The sequence below is a fragment of the Stegostoma tigrinum genome, chromosome 28 (assembly GCF_030684315.1).
Source record: "Stegostoma tigrinum isolate sSteTig4 chromosome 28, sSteTig4.hap1, whole genome shotgun sequence".
Lineage (NCBI taxonomy): Eukaryota > Metazoa > Chordata > Chondrichthyes > Orectolobiformes > Stegostomatidae > Stegostoma > Stegostoma tigrinum.
Window position 1 is genome coordinate 17,300,516 of NC_081381.1, and position 17,334 is coordinate 17,317,849.

At 44.3% G+C, this 17,334-nt stretch overlaps 1 protein-coding gene across 1 annotated transcript in view; it reads right to left on the reverse strand.

Moving 5' to 3' along the window:
* The window catches only part of noc2l (NOC2-like nucleolar associated transcriptional repressor), a 220,264-nt gene that overhangs the window by 117,604 nt on the left and 85,326 nt on the right, over positions 1-17,334 (reverse strand). The window contains exon 12 of the mRNA XM_048561296.2: positions 12,480-12,591. Within this exon, the coding sequence (XP_048417253.1) occupies positions 12,480-12,591 (112 nt within the window). The remainder of the gene's footprint in view (positions 1-12,479; positions 12,592-17,334) is intronic.

Consider the following 17,334-nt stretch of genomic DNA (forward strand, 5'->3'; position numbering starts at 1 on the left):
TAGCCATGGCAAATGCATGGTTACGGGGATAGGATTGGTGGGCCTGGACAGGATGCTCTGGTCGCGTTCGGCGTGGACTCGATGGGCCAAATGGCCTGCTTTCATGCTACAGGAATTCGATGATGTTTCAAAGGGTTAAAACATTAACTGTGTTTTTCTCTCTCTACAGATGCCACTAGTCCTGCTGAGCTTCTCCAGCACATTACAGTCATACAGGGATACAGCATGGAAACAGACCCTCTGGTAGAACTCGTCCAGATATATAAATCTAGGGCCATTTGCCAGCATTTGGCCCATATCCCTCTGAACCCTTCCTATTCATATACCCATCCAGATGCCTTTTAAGTGTTGTAATTGTACCAGCCTCCACCACTTCCTCCGGCAACTCATTCCGTACATACACCACCCTCTGTGTGAAAAAGTTCCCCCTCAGGTCCCTTTTAAATCTTTCCCCTCTCACCTTAAACCCATGCCCTCTAGTTTTGGACTCCCCTGCCTTAGGGAAAAGGCATAGTATTCACTTTATCCATGCCCTTCATGCTTTTATAAAGTTCTAATAAGGTCACCGCTCAGCCTCCGATGCTCCAGGGAAAATAGCCCCAAGCCTGTTCAACCTCTCCCTACAGCTCAAATCCTCTAACGCCAACATTGACTCAAACCTTTTCGGAACTCTGTTTGTTTTCTGTTGTTATTCCAGATTGCCAGCAAAAGCAGAGGTCAATTTTGAGGGGTATCCTACAATTGGAAAGGAAGGAACCCCAGAACATGGGATCTGAGTGATGACTAAATTAAGAATGGATGAGATATATAACAAAGGACAGATTCCTTTACTTTCCCCAACTCAGTCTATGCATCAGGTAATGTCAGCTGAGAAGCCGCAAGGAGAAGAGACCCCTGAAGGGGTGAATCTCTTAGAATCATAGAATCCCTAGAGAACAGAAGCCCGCCATTCAGCCCACTGAGTCCACACTGACCCTCCAAAGAGCATTCCACTCAGACACACTCCTCTATCCCTTTGACCATGCATTGCCCATGGCTAACCCACTTATCCAGCACATCCTGGACACCATGGACAATTTAGCATAGCCAATCCACCCTAACCTGCACATCTTCGGACTGTGGGAGGAAACCAGAGCACCCAGAGGAAACCCACGCAGACCCAGGGGCAATGTGCAAATTCCACACAGACAGGTGTCCACGGGTGGAATCAAATTCAGGACCCTGGGGCTGTGTGGCAGCAGCGCTAAACAATGACCCAATGTGCTGCCTCAAACCTTTGTGTTTCTCCAACATTTTCTGTTGCTTGACAAAAAAAAGTCTCTGATCCTGATCCCAATCCCAAAATACACACCAGGGTGCTCTGAGAAACAGCAGAGAGACAAGCCAGGAACCCATGGAGAGCCATATCTGAATGCTCTGCAGAGCTTTGTGATCTGCCCCTTAAAGAGTTAAGCTCAGTGCTGAAATGGTTGGAAAGTAAACAAAGAGAATGCACTAGATGCAACAGTTCACTCTGTAAATACAAATAGAACATAAAAGAAACATGTCAGTCCCAGACCAATAAAAGGGGGGAGGCTTTTGACAGTAGCTAGCCGTTCTCAAACAACTGGCAGGCTGAAAATGAAAAGCAAACTTTGTACGCATCGGATGTGGTTAAGGCCTGTGGAAGCCAAGAGGAAGCACAGGGTGGAGGGTGGTAAGTCTGGACCATACGTGATATACCACACTGTGTTACAACAAGCGGAAATACGTTACCTTGAAACACACGACAGCGACAAAAGAGGGAGTGAAAAAAAAAACCGACTGTCACGAAGTAAACTGGCAAACATCTTGAGAGAAGGAAGGAAACCAGTGAATGGCAGACAAGTATGTATGAGCCAAAGGGGTGTTAATACATGTCACTGCTTTCCACAGGCCAACAGGATGTGGGCTCACGGAGGCGTGCACAGCCAAAACGAAACCGCATGGCACATTTTTCATCTGCAGCTAGTTAAGATGCAGCACGTTGTAAGCACTGAGCTGACGATCAATGTTAAAAGCAGCAGATCCCCCTTTTACTCGTCTCTGTCAGGCGGCCTCACCAACCTCGGTCTCCCTGCTGATGTTCTCACGGCACCAGCCCCAGCTTCCAGCTGAAGCTCAGTACCTCGAAAGAGGCAGCTGAAAGGTGCTGCCCCCATCACAGAAGGCCATTCCACCGGTTGCAGTGCTGCCAGAGTTTGAGGGTTAGATCTATAGGTAAAGACTGAATAGTCTGGAGCCACTTTCCCTGGAGTGTCGAAGGCTTGGTGGGGGGAGGGGGGAACGTTATACAGTTCTGTCCCCTTATTAGGGCTTCTCCTGCACTTCACTCTATTTCTCAGAATCTCACAAGCAAGTCCTTCTGGCCTGCACCCCTGCCATCTTTTGCGTGCCCATGGGCAATCCAGTTCCAGCACCTTTTCTCAGGGAGGTGCATCCCATTATGTAACAATGGCCCAGGTGAAACCAGATGTCTATTGTTTGTTTAAGACTGGAGAATGTGAATGAGCCAAGGACCAGGATAGTCAACAGCAAGTCGGACTTGGGAGAGGTACACAAGTTAAACTGGTTAACTTGCAGTTACAGAGTATTTGTGAAATAAACCTATACAAGGAATGGAGGGATACAGACCAAGGGCAGGCAGAAGGGAATAGATTAGCTTGGCATAACATGGTGGGCAAAATGGCCCGTTCCTGAGCGTTACACTGTTGTATGTTCTAAACCGGCTCATGCCTTTCTAGTACATTGTACCTAGGCTACTCACCGAGAGCTGTGAAGGAATATAAAAAGAAGTGGTGATTCTATGTTAAGGAACATAACACAAGAACAGAGCCTCTTTCTCAAGCCCATTAAATATGTGACACCTGGTTCGTAGGCCACGTGCCACTGAAAATGGTTTCTCGCCAGTAGCATAGAAAGTAGCAACAGGAATAGGCCATTCAGTTTTGATCCTGCTCCACCATCCAGTATGATCATGGCCGATCATCCAACTCAGTCCCCTTTTCCTGCTTTCTCCCCACATCCTTTGATCTCTTTAGCCCCAAGAACTATCTTGAAAACTTCTTGAAAATATTCAATGCATTGGCCTCAACAGCTTCTATAGCAGTGAATTCCACAGGTTGACCAGGGTTAAGAACTTCCTCCTCATCTCAGTCTCAAACAGCCTACATCTTATCCTTAAGCTGCGACCCTTGATTCTGAGCTCCCCAATCATCGAGATCATTCTTTTTGCATCTACACTGTCTGATCCTGTTAGAATATTATAGGTTTCTATGGGATCCTCCTCTCATTTTCCTAGCTGTACCACTCTCTCCCGTATGCCAGTCCTGCCTTCCCAGGAACCAGACTGGTAAATCTTCCATGCACTCCCTCCATGGCCAGAACATCCTTACTCAGATAAAGAAACCAAAACCGCATACAATACTCCAGCTTTGGTCATAGTAGAGCCCTGTACAATTGAAGAAAGTCATCTTTGCTCCTGAACTCAATCAAAACTACTCTGTACCTGTCCCATAGGTTCCCCACTTAATCAATGCACCATCTAACTTATTAAACACCCAAAGAACTGAGGAAGCGGTGAATCAGCAACAAAAACAGAAATTGCTGGAAAAGCTCGGCAGGTCAGAGTCGGAGCTGTACAGCACGGAAACAGACCCTTCGGTCCATCTCGTCCATACCAACCAGACATCCCAAATTAACTTGTCCCAGAGCTTTCATGCTACAGGGATTCGATGATGGTCCGAAGGGTTAAAACATTAACGGTGGTTTTCTCTCTCCACAGATGCCACCAGACCTGCTGAGCTTCTCCAGCATGTTAGAGTCAGAGATATACAGCATGGAAACAGACCCTTTGGTAGAACTCGTCCATGCTGACCAGATATATAAATCTACGGCCATTTGCCAGCATTCCTATTCATATACCCATCCAGATATCTTTTAAGTGTTGCAATTGTATCCACCTCCACCACTTCCTCTGGCAGCTCATTGCATACACGCACCACCCTCTGTATGAAAAAGTTGCCCCTCGGGTCCTTTTTAAATCTTTCCCCTCTCACCTTAAAACTATGCCCTCTAGCTTTGGACTTCTTCTCCACCCCAGGGAAAAGACCTTGGCTATTCACTCTATCCATGCTGCTCATGATTTTATAAACCTCTATAAAGGTCACCACCCATCCTCCAATGCTCCAGGGAATATAGCCCCCAGCCAATTCAGTCTCTCCCTATAGCTGAAACCCTCCAACCCTGGCAACATCCTTGTACATTTTTTCTGAACCCTTTAAAGTTTCATTATATCCTTCCTATAGCAGGGAGACCAGAACTGAACACAGCACTCCAATATTGGCCCAACCAATGTCTTGTGCAGTCACAACACGGCCTCCTAACTTCTATGCTCGATGCACTGACCAACAGAGGCAAGCATACCAAATGCTTTCTTCACTACCCTGTCTACCTGTGACTGCACTTTCAATGAACTAAGAACCTGCAATCCACAGTCTCTTTATTCAGCAACACTCCCCAGGACCTTACCATTAATTGTATAAGCTCTGCCCTGATTTGCCTTTCCAAAATGCAGCACCTCACATTTATCTAAATTAAACTCCATCTGCCACTTCTCAGCCCAATGGCTCATCTGATCAAGATCCCATTGTACTCAGAGGCAACCTTCTTCACCTTCCACTGCACCTCCAATTATGATGTCATCTGCAAACATACTAACAATATCTCCTGTGTTCACATCCAAATCATTTATATACATGACAAAAAGCAGTGGACCCATGGACCCAGCACCGATTCTTGTGGCACACCCGTGGTCACAGGCCTCCAGTCTGAAAAGCTGGGTAGTTTGCTGCGAACAATGGTTTGTTTAAGGTTTGGTGGTGGTTTGAAGGTGAGAATTGGAGATACTGGGATGATGTCTCACACCAACCCAAGCAGGGAGATTTGAATAAGATTGTATTGTCACGTGAACTCAGGCAGAGGAGTACGGTGAAACGTGTACAAAGTCCACCATTCTCTGGCGCCATCTTGGTTACAAAACCAGAATTCTTTTTAATAAAGAAAGCAACAGTAGAAATAACAGAAAGCCAAAAGGCAAGAGAAACATTCAGATCTCAAAGTTTAAGGTCTCATCTCCATAAAGGCATTTGGAATGGTCAGCCGCTGATGGAAGCACTGGGGCCTAGCCTCAGCCGAGTGTCTCGGTCAGCCTGCAAATCTCACATTGGTCACCAGGAGGAGCCACATGCTTACTGCTGCCACCAGTCTCTTATCACAGGAAGATTTATACTGTTACTGCCGGCCCTGAGCACAAACAGAAGCAGAAGCCACGTCCTCTTGCTGCCAACGGCCATGCCGACGCCGCCTCCAATAGCCAAGAGGAGTCTGGCAGGAACCGTGCGGCACTCCCATAGCACTGTCCTGCAGCACTAGCCCAAAGGAATGGTGTTAAACACCAGATGTGCGACCCAGATCTAGAATGTAGTGACTGAGATACAAACAGGCAAGTAACTGAGTCCATGTTGAGGCACTGCAGCTAGCTAGGGATATTAGACAAATTGCAGGATGAAATAAAAGAAAATTCTTCCTTCATTTGAATTATTGCACATCTGTCCAATATACGTTTACACCGGGTACCACAGACCATTTCCTTTCACTTAAACGCTTCACCGGAATTTGCAAAGCTAAAGTTCTAGAATTCTTCCATAGCGTGCCAATGCAGTTCAATCCAAAAGCAAAACTCAAATTTCAACAATGAAAATAACTTTTGAATAATTGTATGATTTTTCCCAACTGATAGTTTATTTGGCATAAATATTACCAAATAAACTAAGAGATTACTTCCCTCGAAATCTCTATATGCCGTCACATAGAAGCAAATTAGGACAGAACTGGGCCAACCCTTCAGTTTATTCACCTACATTGTTCTATTCTGAGACAGTGATTTAGAATTTCTGCATCTATTGGACCGTGAGACACACTTCTTTTCTGGTAAAGTGAATGGCCTGATATGTTTTACCGTCTGTCCCTCAAATACAATGTTGTTTTAAGAAGTTATCTACTTCTCATGACCAAACACTGCTCACGTCCTGTCGACGTACGAAATGCAAGAGTGCAGCAGAGAGAGATCCTGGTACAACACCAAATGATCAGACCGAATGGCAGGTTTTATAGACCTGATGCTAAGGCAGTACCAGCTGAAGTGTGGGCAGTGCCAGCACCCCCATTAGCCAGTGGATGGGAAAATTTTCAACATTAATTTAAGAGGAAAGAGATCATGTGTCGCGGGATTCTGCCCAAAACCCTACGCTGAGCTGAGAGTGCACAAATCCATGTAGATCTTCAGGCCCAGTGCCTTTCCAATCGCAAAAACTAAATCTGTGCCAACCACTTGCAAGAGGTAATGATAATCGATGCCCTTATTTTGATGAGATATATCAGCAACAATGAAAGAAATTTTTTTTGCTGCCTTTGCTTCACAGCATAAAGAAACAGTGTCATAGACCCACCCAGTGTAACAGGCATCTTCCAAAAAGTGGAACACAAATTAAACTGATTTAGCTTAATGTGTGTTCTGAGGAAGGGTCACCAGACCCAAAACATTAACTCTGACTTTTTCTTCACAGATGCTGCCAGATTTACAGAAACTCCTGGTTTTGTAGCTTAATATGTATAGCAACGTAAGGGTTGGAATCTTTAAAGAGGCACGAACCAATTATTAGCTGAAGCAAAATTTTAAAAGTGACCAGAACACTCTGTCAATGTGGAAGGCTGTGTTTGCAAAAAGTGATACAATTCTTTAAAGTCTCGACCCGAAACATCAACCTCCCTGCTCCTCTGATGCTGCTTGGCCTACTGTGTTCATCCAGCTTCACACCGTGTTATCTTTAAAGTGCTAACCACATTGATGCAGCAGTTGTGGTGTATATATAGACTTTCAGCACATTTTTTGGCAGGTGTGGCTGCAGGAGGCTATTGGAGAGGATTAATAGGTATGTACTTGAGACAGCAGCTACCAGTAAGGCAAAGCTGTTTAGATGGGTAAGAGACAGTGCAGATTTTAAAGATAGTTTCTTCGAACTGCTGCAGGACAGTAGTAGCATTAAGTGGGATTTCACCTTGGGTCGTCTTTCATTTACTGCTAGCTTCTCAGTAAGAGGCGCAAATGAAACTCAGAGAGCACATGAATCACTTGGACTCATTCAGTCTCACTTTCTCCACAGTTACCATTTAGAATAAGGTCCACAATGTCTTCAGTCTAAACCATGACCGGGTCTTCTCGATTCCGTATTTCGCCCATTATATTACTGATACCATCAAGCAGGACAGATGCAATTGCAAATGGAATATCACTGAAAAACAAATCCAAAATGAAGCACACGCTATGACTCTCCGATGATGGTATAAACCCCAGGATGCTAAAGTAAATTAGTTACAAACGTAACAAAGTATGACTGACAATCTTGAAGGATTTGATGTAACCTGTACAAACCTGGTTGAATAGCACCAGTCTAAAACAATAGTAGGGAAACACAGGGTAGCTGCAGAGTGTGAGTCAGTCACTCATCAACAACCAGCAGAACTGATCACTAGAAACAAACGAGTAGTCAGCAACTATAATCTGTAATTGCAAACTCAACTGTAACTTGGGAGAAGTCGCCTAGGAGAACCTTCGAGAGTCTGGGATCATTGTTAAACTGGGTTAATTTGCAGATGTTTGGAGGAAATAAAATGCTGCAAAAACAAAAATGCCTAAAAAGATACCTCCTGTATAAGGTCACACCTCAATCCCCAATGGTCCAGTCATGTCGACACTGACCCACCCCAGCAAAAGTTGGCATGCAGGCCACGTGAAGATGGAGATGAAAGAAAGACGGTACAATTTGGGAACTGCATCCTGGGAGAGCTTTTTTTTTATTGTCAGCAGGAATCACCAGACTTGAGAGTGTAGGAATTATCAACACACTTTTGTCATTGCAGCACTTCCACAGAGGCCAGGAATCCACAGGAAAATCCTGTTGCCCACTGTCCAAAGACTGGCTATTAAGCAAAGGATAAAAAGAATTCAAACCTCTCAGCGTTGAAAGGAGACAGAGACGATGAGACCTCCCCTTGAGGAAGCTGATATGAAAGTAGGTGCTAACTGGAGAATTGCTCCGAGGGTGAATCACAATCAAGAGGTCAACAGTGGAGACGTGTAAAAGGCAAACTCAGAAGAGCTCCTGCAATTGAAAGAGCCTAACACCTCAGCAATCCAGCAGACTGACACCAGCAGCTTGGAAAATGCAAATCACCAGAAGCATTGTGGCACTTCTAAAACATCATAGTTTATACAGCCATACAGCATGGGACCAGGCCCTTCGGTCCGACCAGTCTATACTAACTATAATCTCTAACTATACTAGTCCCACCTACCTACTCCTGGCCCATATCCCTCCAAACATTTCTTATTCATGCATTTATCCAAATGTCTTGTAAACATTGTAATTGTACCCACATCCACCACTTCCTCTGGAAGTTCACTCTACATGTGAACCACTCTCTTTAAAATAAAAAGTTTCACCTCGTACCTTTTTAAATCTTTCTCCTGCAACCTTAAAAATATGCCCCCTAGCCTTAAAAATCCCCCACCCTAGGGAGAAGGACACCTGCCATTCACCTTATCTACACCCCTCATGATTTTATAAACCTCTAAGATCACCCCTCGACCTCCTATGCTCCAGTGGGGGAAAAAAAAAGCCAACCTATCCAGCCTTTCCCTATAACTCAAACCCTCCATTTCCAGCAACATCCTGGTAAATCTATCTGAACCCGCTCTCGCTTCATACTATTCATCCTAATACAAGGCAACCAGAACTGGACACAGCGCTCCAGAAGAGGCCTCACCAACATCTTGGAGAACCTCAACATAATCTCCTAATTCCTATAGTCAGTTGTCTGAGCAATGAAGGCAAGCGTGCTAAACATCATCTTAACCACCCTAAATGTGATGCAAACTTCAATGAATTATGTACCTGCACCCCCAGGTGTCTCCGTTTTATAACGCTACCCCCAAGACTCTACTTTTAATTGTAGAAGTCCTGCCCTTGTTTGTTTTACCAACATGTAATACTTCACATTTATCCAAATTAAACTCCATCTGCCACTCTTCAACACATTGACACAATTGATCAAGATCTCTTTGTAATCTTAGATAACCTTCACTGTCCATTATAACACCAATTTTGGTGTCATCCACATAGTTCACCACTGCTGTCTCAGGATAGCAAAGACAGGGCAAGGATGATGTCAGAGTGAGAGTCCTTGACATGACGTGACTGAGTATGGCAACAAGAAGTCCAAGCAGAACTGGAAATATTGGAAATCAGGAAGCAAACTCTCCAATGACTAGAAGCTCTGCTAGATTTCCCACAGAAACACAGTGACTCCGACGGCAGGTCGGAAGCCAGGAATCCTGCAGCAAGTAACTCATCTAACTCCTCAAAGTTTGTCCACCATCTGCAAGGCACAAGTCAGGAATGTGATGGAATACTCCCCACTTGTCTGGAATGGGTGCAGCTCCAATAACACTCTTTTCACCATCCAGGACAAAGCAGCCCGCTTGATTGGCACCACATCCACAAGCATCCACTCCGTCCACCACTGCTGTTCAGTTGCAGCAGTGTGCACTATTTACAAGATGCACTGCAGAAATTGATCAAAGATCCTCAGACAGCACCTTCCAAACCCATGACCACTTCCATCTGGAAGGACAAGGGCAGCAGATAAATGGGAACACCACCGCCTGCAGGTTCCCCTACAAGCCACTCACCGTTCTATATTCGAAATATACCACCATTCCCTCACTGTCACTGGGTCAAAAATTTGGAATTACTTCCTAAAGGCATTGAGAGTCTACCTTTAGCACATGGACTGCAGTGGTTACTAAAGGAAGCTCACCACCATCTTCTCAAGGTGCAACTAGGGACAGACAATAAATATCAGGCCAGCCAACAATGCCTCTGTCTCAGGAGTAAATAAAAACACAAAGATAAATGTGGCCTTGTAATATTTCAAAGGGGCCAGTTTATTATAATCCAGAAGTGGATGTACATGGTAACTGTCTGCATCTGAAACAAATTCCGCTATCAAAATATACTTCCTCCACTACATTATACACTGATATCAATGTTATATTCTCACGTCTCAGCTGGAAATGAAGTTGAGGAACAATAATAAGGAACTAACACTAGTATAAGACACTTTGCGAAAGCACAAAGTGGCACGCCAAGGCAGGTATCCCTTCTACGATCACGGACATCTAAGGATCAAGGAACAACAGACAGGGTGTCTTGTCCTTGGGCGGTATGTGATAACATTCAGTCCGTCATATCTGTGCCAGCTCTTCAAAAACACTCTATTGCCCATCCATACTAATACTCAACTAATTAGTCCCAAAATTTTCTGCACATAGAATATTTATCAATTTACTTTTGGAAATTACCGGAGTCTTTCTGATAGCATGCTCCTAATCGTAGCAATTAGATTGAGAAAAATAAACCTCAGCTATCTCTGCCTCTTTTACCAGTTACACACACTGTCGAGTTATCTCCTGCCAGTGAAAACAATTTTATTTTTCTTGGAGCTAGAGTACCACGTACAGTTCTGGAACCCACATTCGACGAGGGATGTGATAGCACTGCAGAGGGTGCAGAGGAGATTTACCAAGATGTTGCCTGGGCTGCAGAATCTCAGTTATGGGGAGAGGCTGGACAGACTGGGGTTTTTTGTTCCTGAAAGCAGAAGAGATTGAGAGGGGACATGACTGAAATGTATAAAACGATGAGGAGCGCAGACAGGGTAAACAGGCAGAAACATCTCCTCTTACAGATGGATCCATGACCAAACTTTAAGAGAATGGGGAAGGAGCTTTAGAGGTGATATGGGGAATATCTTTTTCACTCAAACAGCGTAGTGGTAATCTGGAACTCCTCGCCCTTAAGGATGGTAGAGGCAGAAACTCTCTTAACATTTGATAAGTATTTACATATGCAGTTGTGATGCCATGTGTTAGGAAGTGGATTAGAATAGTTTCTTTTCACTTTTATTCATTCACAGGATATGGGCTTCTTTGGCTAGGCAGCATTTATTACCCATCCCTAATTGCCCAGAAGGCAGTTGGGAGTCAACCACATTGTTGAGAGTCTGGAGTCACATGTAGTTCATACCAGTTAAGGATGGCAGTTTCCTTCCCTAAAGGACATTATCATACCAGACAGGTTTTTCTGATCATTGACAATGATTTCATGGTAATCAGTAGGCTCTTAATTCCAGAATTTTATTGGATTCAAATTCCATTATCCACCATAGTAGGATTCGAACCCAGGTCCCCGGAATATTTATTACCTGGGTCTCTGGATTAACATGGTGGCGACAATACCTCTAGGCCGTCACCTTCCAGGCGGTTGTTTTTGACTGCACGGATGTGATGAACCGAAAGGTCTGTTTCTATGTACGATGTTAAGCACATTTTACGAAGAGTTAGTACATCGAACATAGAACAATACAGCGCAGAACAGGCCCTTCGGCCCTTGATGTTGCGCTGACCTGTGAACTAATCTAAGCCCCTCCCCCTACACTATCCCATCATTATCCATATGCTTATCCAAGGACTGTTTAAATGCCCCTCATGTGGCTGAGTTAACTACATTGGCAGGCAGGGCGCTCCACGCCCTTACTACTCTCTGAGTAAAGAACCTGCCTCTGACATCTGTTTTAAATCTATCACCCCTCAATTTGCAGCTATGCCCCCTTGTACAAGCTAAAGTCATCATCCTCGGAAAAAGACTCTCACTGTCCACCCTATCTAATCCTCTCATCATCTTGTGTATCTCTATTAAATCCCCTCTTAGCCTCCTTCTCCAATGAGAACAGACCTAAGTTCCTCAGCCTTTCCCCGTAAGACCTTCGCTCCAGATCAGGCAACATCCTGGTAAATCTCCTCTGCACCTTTTCCAATGCTTCCACGTCATTCCTGAATGGGGCACCCAGAACTGCACACAATATTCCAAAACTAGCGTTTTGTACCGTTGCAGCATGACATCATGGCTCCAGAATTCAATCCCTCTACCAATAAAACCTAACACACCATAAGCCTTCTTAACAGCACTATCCACCTGGGTGGCGACTTTCAGGGATCTACGTACATGGTTCATGATGAGACGAACCTTCTCAAAAAACTCAATGAGCTTTGTGAGACATGACCTGCCTTTGACGATTCCATGTTGACTATCTCCAATCGAATTGTTGCTTGCTAGATGATTGCGATTACATAAACAAAGCCTTAACATCACCAGGCTACGACTGGTGAACAGGCAAACAAAACGTCATCAGCATTCAGATAAAAAGTGCTATTCACAGAACAGAAACACAGCAATTTCCACAAATTAACCCTTTTAGCAACAATTAAGGTGCAGGCTTACTTCCAGAACGAAAGGCATCACTGGAATAAATGTGCCAGTGCAGTCTGACAGTAGTGTTAGTGCTCGGACGCAGTGTAATCGCAGAGGGTAGTAACGGGCTGTGGGTACCAATCTGAAACATAAACACAAGGCAGAAAATTATCATTCCTGTTCTCTGACAGTCTTAATCGATGCATACGTTGTCTTTATTACCAAGGTTATTATATCCAGCAAAAGGACTGCAACAAATCAGCTCCAACCTTTAAGGTTGCTTGGTCATTTTTAAACCCTGATTCCAATAAAATTTAACGTGTGAATGTTTCACATTTGCATTTGAAATGCATTTTATTTTATGAAGTCCTGTCACTGGATTTATCCCCTCCTTGTCCTCCTAAGCTTCAGGATAATGACTGTGGCTGTGTGGTGGACCAAGGGGGCACAAAGATGATAACTACACATTTAACCGGGCACTGAGCGTTGCCTTTTCCTTTTCATGGAATCTCCACAGTGGGGAAGTAGGCCATTTGGCCCACTGAGTCCACCTAGGCCCACCCCCTACCCTATCCTCGTAACCCTGCATTCCCTATGATTTATCCAGTTAACCTACACATCCTTGGACACTATGGACAATTTCCCATAGCCAATCCACCTGCACATCTGTGGGAGGAAACAGGAGCACCCGGAGGAAACCCGCGCGGACACTGGGAGAATGTCTGTGTGGAGTTTGCACAGTGACCAGAGGGTGGGATTGAACCTGGGTCCCTGGCACTGTGAGGCAGCGGCACTAACCGCTGAGCCACCGTTTGATTAGTCTCATTCCCATATTTGGTCTTCATGGCTTATCAGCAGGTACCAGAGTCACTGATCCGCTCTAGGCCTCTTGTCAACATCAAGTGGCAGATGGAATTTAGTTTGGGTAAACTTTGGTAATGAAAACAAGGGCGGGTCTGATTCAATTTGCATGTGATCAATCCGTACGATCCGGAAAGCAAGAATTGGCACTTAACAGTCAGTGAATTAGTTTTGACCAAAATTACAACACCTCGGATGTTGGAAACCTAAAATAAGAGTGTGTTGGAAAAGCTCAGTAGGTCAGTCTGCCTTGAAGAGAGAAGGCTAGGCAAAGTGTCATTTAATCTCCTGCCCTTTCCCTAAAATCTATATCCCCTGGTTTTAGGCGCCTTCACAAATGAGAAGGAGTACCTTCCTGTTACCCCAAATGTGCCTCTTGTAATTTTGTACACCTCAATCAGGTTCTCCCTCAGCCTTCTCTGCTCCAAGGAAATCGACCCAGTCTGTACTTTCTCTTGTCATAACTGAATCTCTCCAGCCCAAGCAACATCCTGGTGAATCTCCCCTGCACCCCCTCTAGGGCAATCGTATCCTTCTGATAGTTTACTTTATTCATTCGCGGGGATGAGGGCGTCACTGGCTAGACCAGCCCACTTGTTTTCCGTCCCTAATTGCCCTGACGGAAGTTAAGAGTCAACAACATTGCTGTGGATTTGGAATCACATGTAGGCAAGAGCAAGTAAAGATGGCAGTTTCCTTCCCTAATGGACATTAGTCCTTTAGATATAGTGGGAACTGCTGATGCTGGAGAATCTGAGACAACACAGTGTAGAGCTGGATGAGTACAGCAGGTCAAGCAGCATCAGAGGAGCAGGAAAGCTGACATTTCGGCTCTGGACCCTTCTTCAGAAATGGGGATTTCTGCTGTGCTCATCCAGCTCTACACCTTGTTATCTTAGTCCTTTAGATATTTTTCTCCCCCAACAATCAGCCATGGTTTCATGGTCATCATTAGATTCTTAATTCCAAACTTTTTTTTTGAAAACGGAATTCAAATTCCACCATTTGCCATGGCAGGATTCGAACCCAATCCCCTGCACATTACCTGGGTCTCTAGATTAACAGTACAGAGACACTACCACTAGGCCATCACCTCCCTAGTGACCCGAACTGCACACAATCCTCCAGCTGTGGCCTTACCAACATCTTACACAGCTCTAACTTCATCTCCCCGCTCATGTACTCAATGCCTTGACTACCAATGGCAAGTATCCCATTGGTCATCTTAACCATTCTGTCCTTGTGTCCAAGAATCTATGGACCTGTACACCAAAGTCCCTCTGATCCTCTGCACATCAATGAGTCCAACAGGGTACAGAGTACCCCCCTTGCCTTGTTCGTCTGCCCAACATGCATCACCTCACAATTATCAGGAGTAAACTCTACCTGCCACTGTACTGCCCTTCAGATCAGCCTGTCCATTTCATCCTGGAGCCAAAGGCTTCCCTCCTCATTCCTGAGCCAAGGTTTGGAAGCCCTTCCTAAGCATCTCTGCTCTTCACTCTTCATGGCTCCCATTTGACCAAATGTCCAGGTGCCTGTTTTAATGTCTCATGTGACTATTGGCCAGATTTTGACTGTCCAAGAGAACAAGTTTTGAGCAAGTCAATGTCAAGTCCTTGGGATGAAATCTCATTTGGTGATGCTTCTGTGAAGCACCTTGAGACAATTCACCACATTAAACATGCTATATCAATGCACATTGTAAGTGAATTTAACAATAACCATGAGTTAAAAGACAGCTGCAACCACAAGTATATTTTTAGACCTGTGCTCACCTTTAAATTGAAAGGAGGCATAGTAAAGGAAAAAGGTGAGTAGGGTAATTGAACTAAAGTACAAAACAGAGATATGTGCTTTTTTTTAAAAAAAAGCTAAACTTAACATCACAGCAGTAAACTGTTCTGCATGTTTGAAGGAGTTGTTACTGGAAAATTCACATGTTTACTGTCATACTACATGAGCATGCACAAAATTGCTCAGCTGAAGGAGACAGGAATTTCCCTGCATCAACCAGCAAGCTATGGGTTAATCTTGGCCATACTCCCCCATAACCAACCTCATAATATTAATCATAAATTCCTTTTACTCGCACTGCTTGTAATTAAGATGAGTGTCAACTTCCATTGCAATCTTGCAATTTCTTTTGTAATGGAAAAGAAAGATGACCCATTTATAGCCCTCCACATTGTAGCCAGACTGTTCATCTCACTGGAAGAAATGACTTACTCCTTCATAAATTAGCTGAGAACATTCATTTCACACTGAGCAGAAACATCCAGACCTGGCTTGCATGTGCTAAAATGTACCTACCAGGATGGGGTCACAGCTCCAAGATTGAGACAATGAGGGAGAAAGTCCATACACAATTTGTGCATGGCCTGGAATATAGTTTCAGGCGTGATTTGACTGAAGATTTCTGCTTTGGATTTTGGACGGGGTCGAAGGAGAAGGGGGTTCGGAAAGATTTACTGGGATTTTGCCGGGAATGGAGGGTGTGTGATATAAAAATAATCTGGAAAGGCTGGGATGTTTTTCACTGCAGTATAAGAGGTTGAGGGGTGACCTTATTGAGGTTCATAAAACCGTGAGGGGTATAGATAAGGTGAATGACAAGGGTATTTTCCCTAGGGTGGGGGAGGTCAAAACAAGGGGGCATATTTTTAAGGTGAGAAGAGAAAGATTTAAAAAGGACACGAGGGGTAACTTTTACCACATGGAGAGTGGCTGAGGAAATGGTGTAACAGGAAGAAGCAAAATGCTTGCTATATTGGAGTTGTTAGAGGATGTTAATGATCATAACAGGATGGGTGAACTGAGCTTCAACCAATAGCCTTCTAGGATACAAAATAAAATGGCAGGGTAACAGCTCGACCGGGCGTTGGAAACACAGAGGAACATGTTAGAGAAATGGACAGAAATAAACTGCCACAGGCAGTGGTGGATGCAAGTACATTACAACATTTAAAAGACATTTGGATAAGTACGTGAATAGGAAAGGTTTGGAGGGATATGGGCCAAACACAGGCAGGTGGGACTAGTCTAGTCTGGGAACATGGTCAGCGTGGATCGATCGGACCAGAGGGTCTGTTCTGTGCTATGTGACTCTACAAAAAGATACAGCAAGAGAAACATAATCCCCTGGTGAGGAGGTCAAGGACAGAAGTGACATAACGCTTAAATCAGAGCGAGGTTATGAAGGAAATACCTCCTCACATTATTGCTGAGCATAGCGTAGAACATGATGCATCCCCCCACCAAAAAAAAAGCAGACTGTATCTAAATTAACAATTTAAAATAGCTGTTTATTTGCCATTTTAAAGTATATGAAGTCAACCAAAGTGGATGGGATTAGGATACTGATCAGTAATGAGCTCACTGAATGATGGGTTGAACGGCCTCATTAATGGTAAGCTCAGGAGGTTTTGGTACCTTTTCTTTTGAAGACATTTTTAATGCGATCACAGTTCAGCTGGAAGATCATAATCTCAAGCCTCAAATCTATGTGTGCCCATCCATTACACTATCAGCCCAAATAATCATCAGGGCATGTCTGGAAGCTGGTGAATCATTGGTCCATCTGGTACATGTTGCAGGAAGCCCGCGGGCTGACTGGGAATCTACCACAGAGCATGCTGCACATACCTAAGGCTTAGTCTCCAAACAGAACTAAATGTACCTGCATTCAAAGCCCAAGTTTCAAACAGAGGTACATGCACGGCCAGACAGAAAGTCACAGTTTCAACATATACCTAACATCCTGGTAGGTACATTTTAGTGCATGCAAGTTAGGCGTGGAGTTGAAGGGTGATAGTCTCGGGATTATTCACATGTTTTTATCTATTTCCAAACAGAAAGGTATTTAAGATAATTTCAAAGCTGAGGAAATGGTGTAACAGGAAGAAGCCAAATGCTTGCTATGTTGGAGTTGTTTGAGGATGTTACTGATCAATATAACAGGATGGATGAACTGAGCTTCAGCCAACCGCCTTCTAGGATACAATATAAAATGGCAGGGTAACAG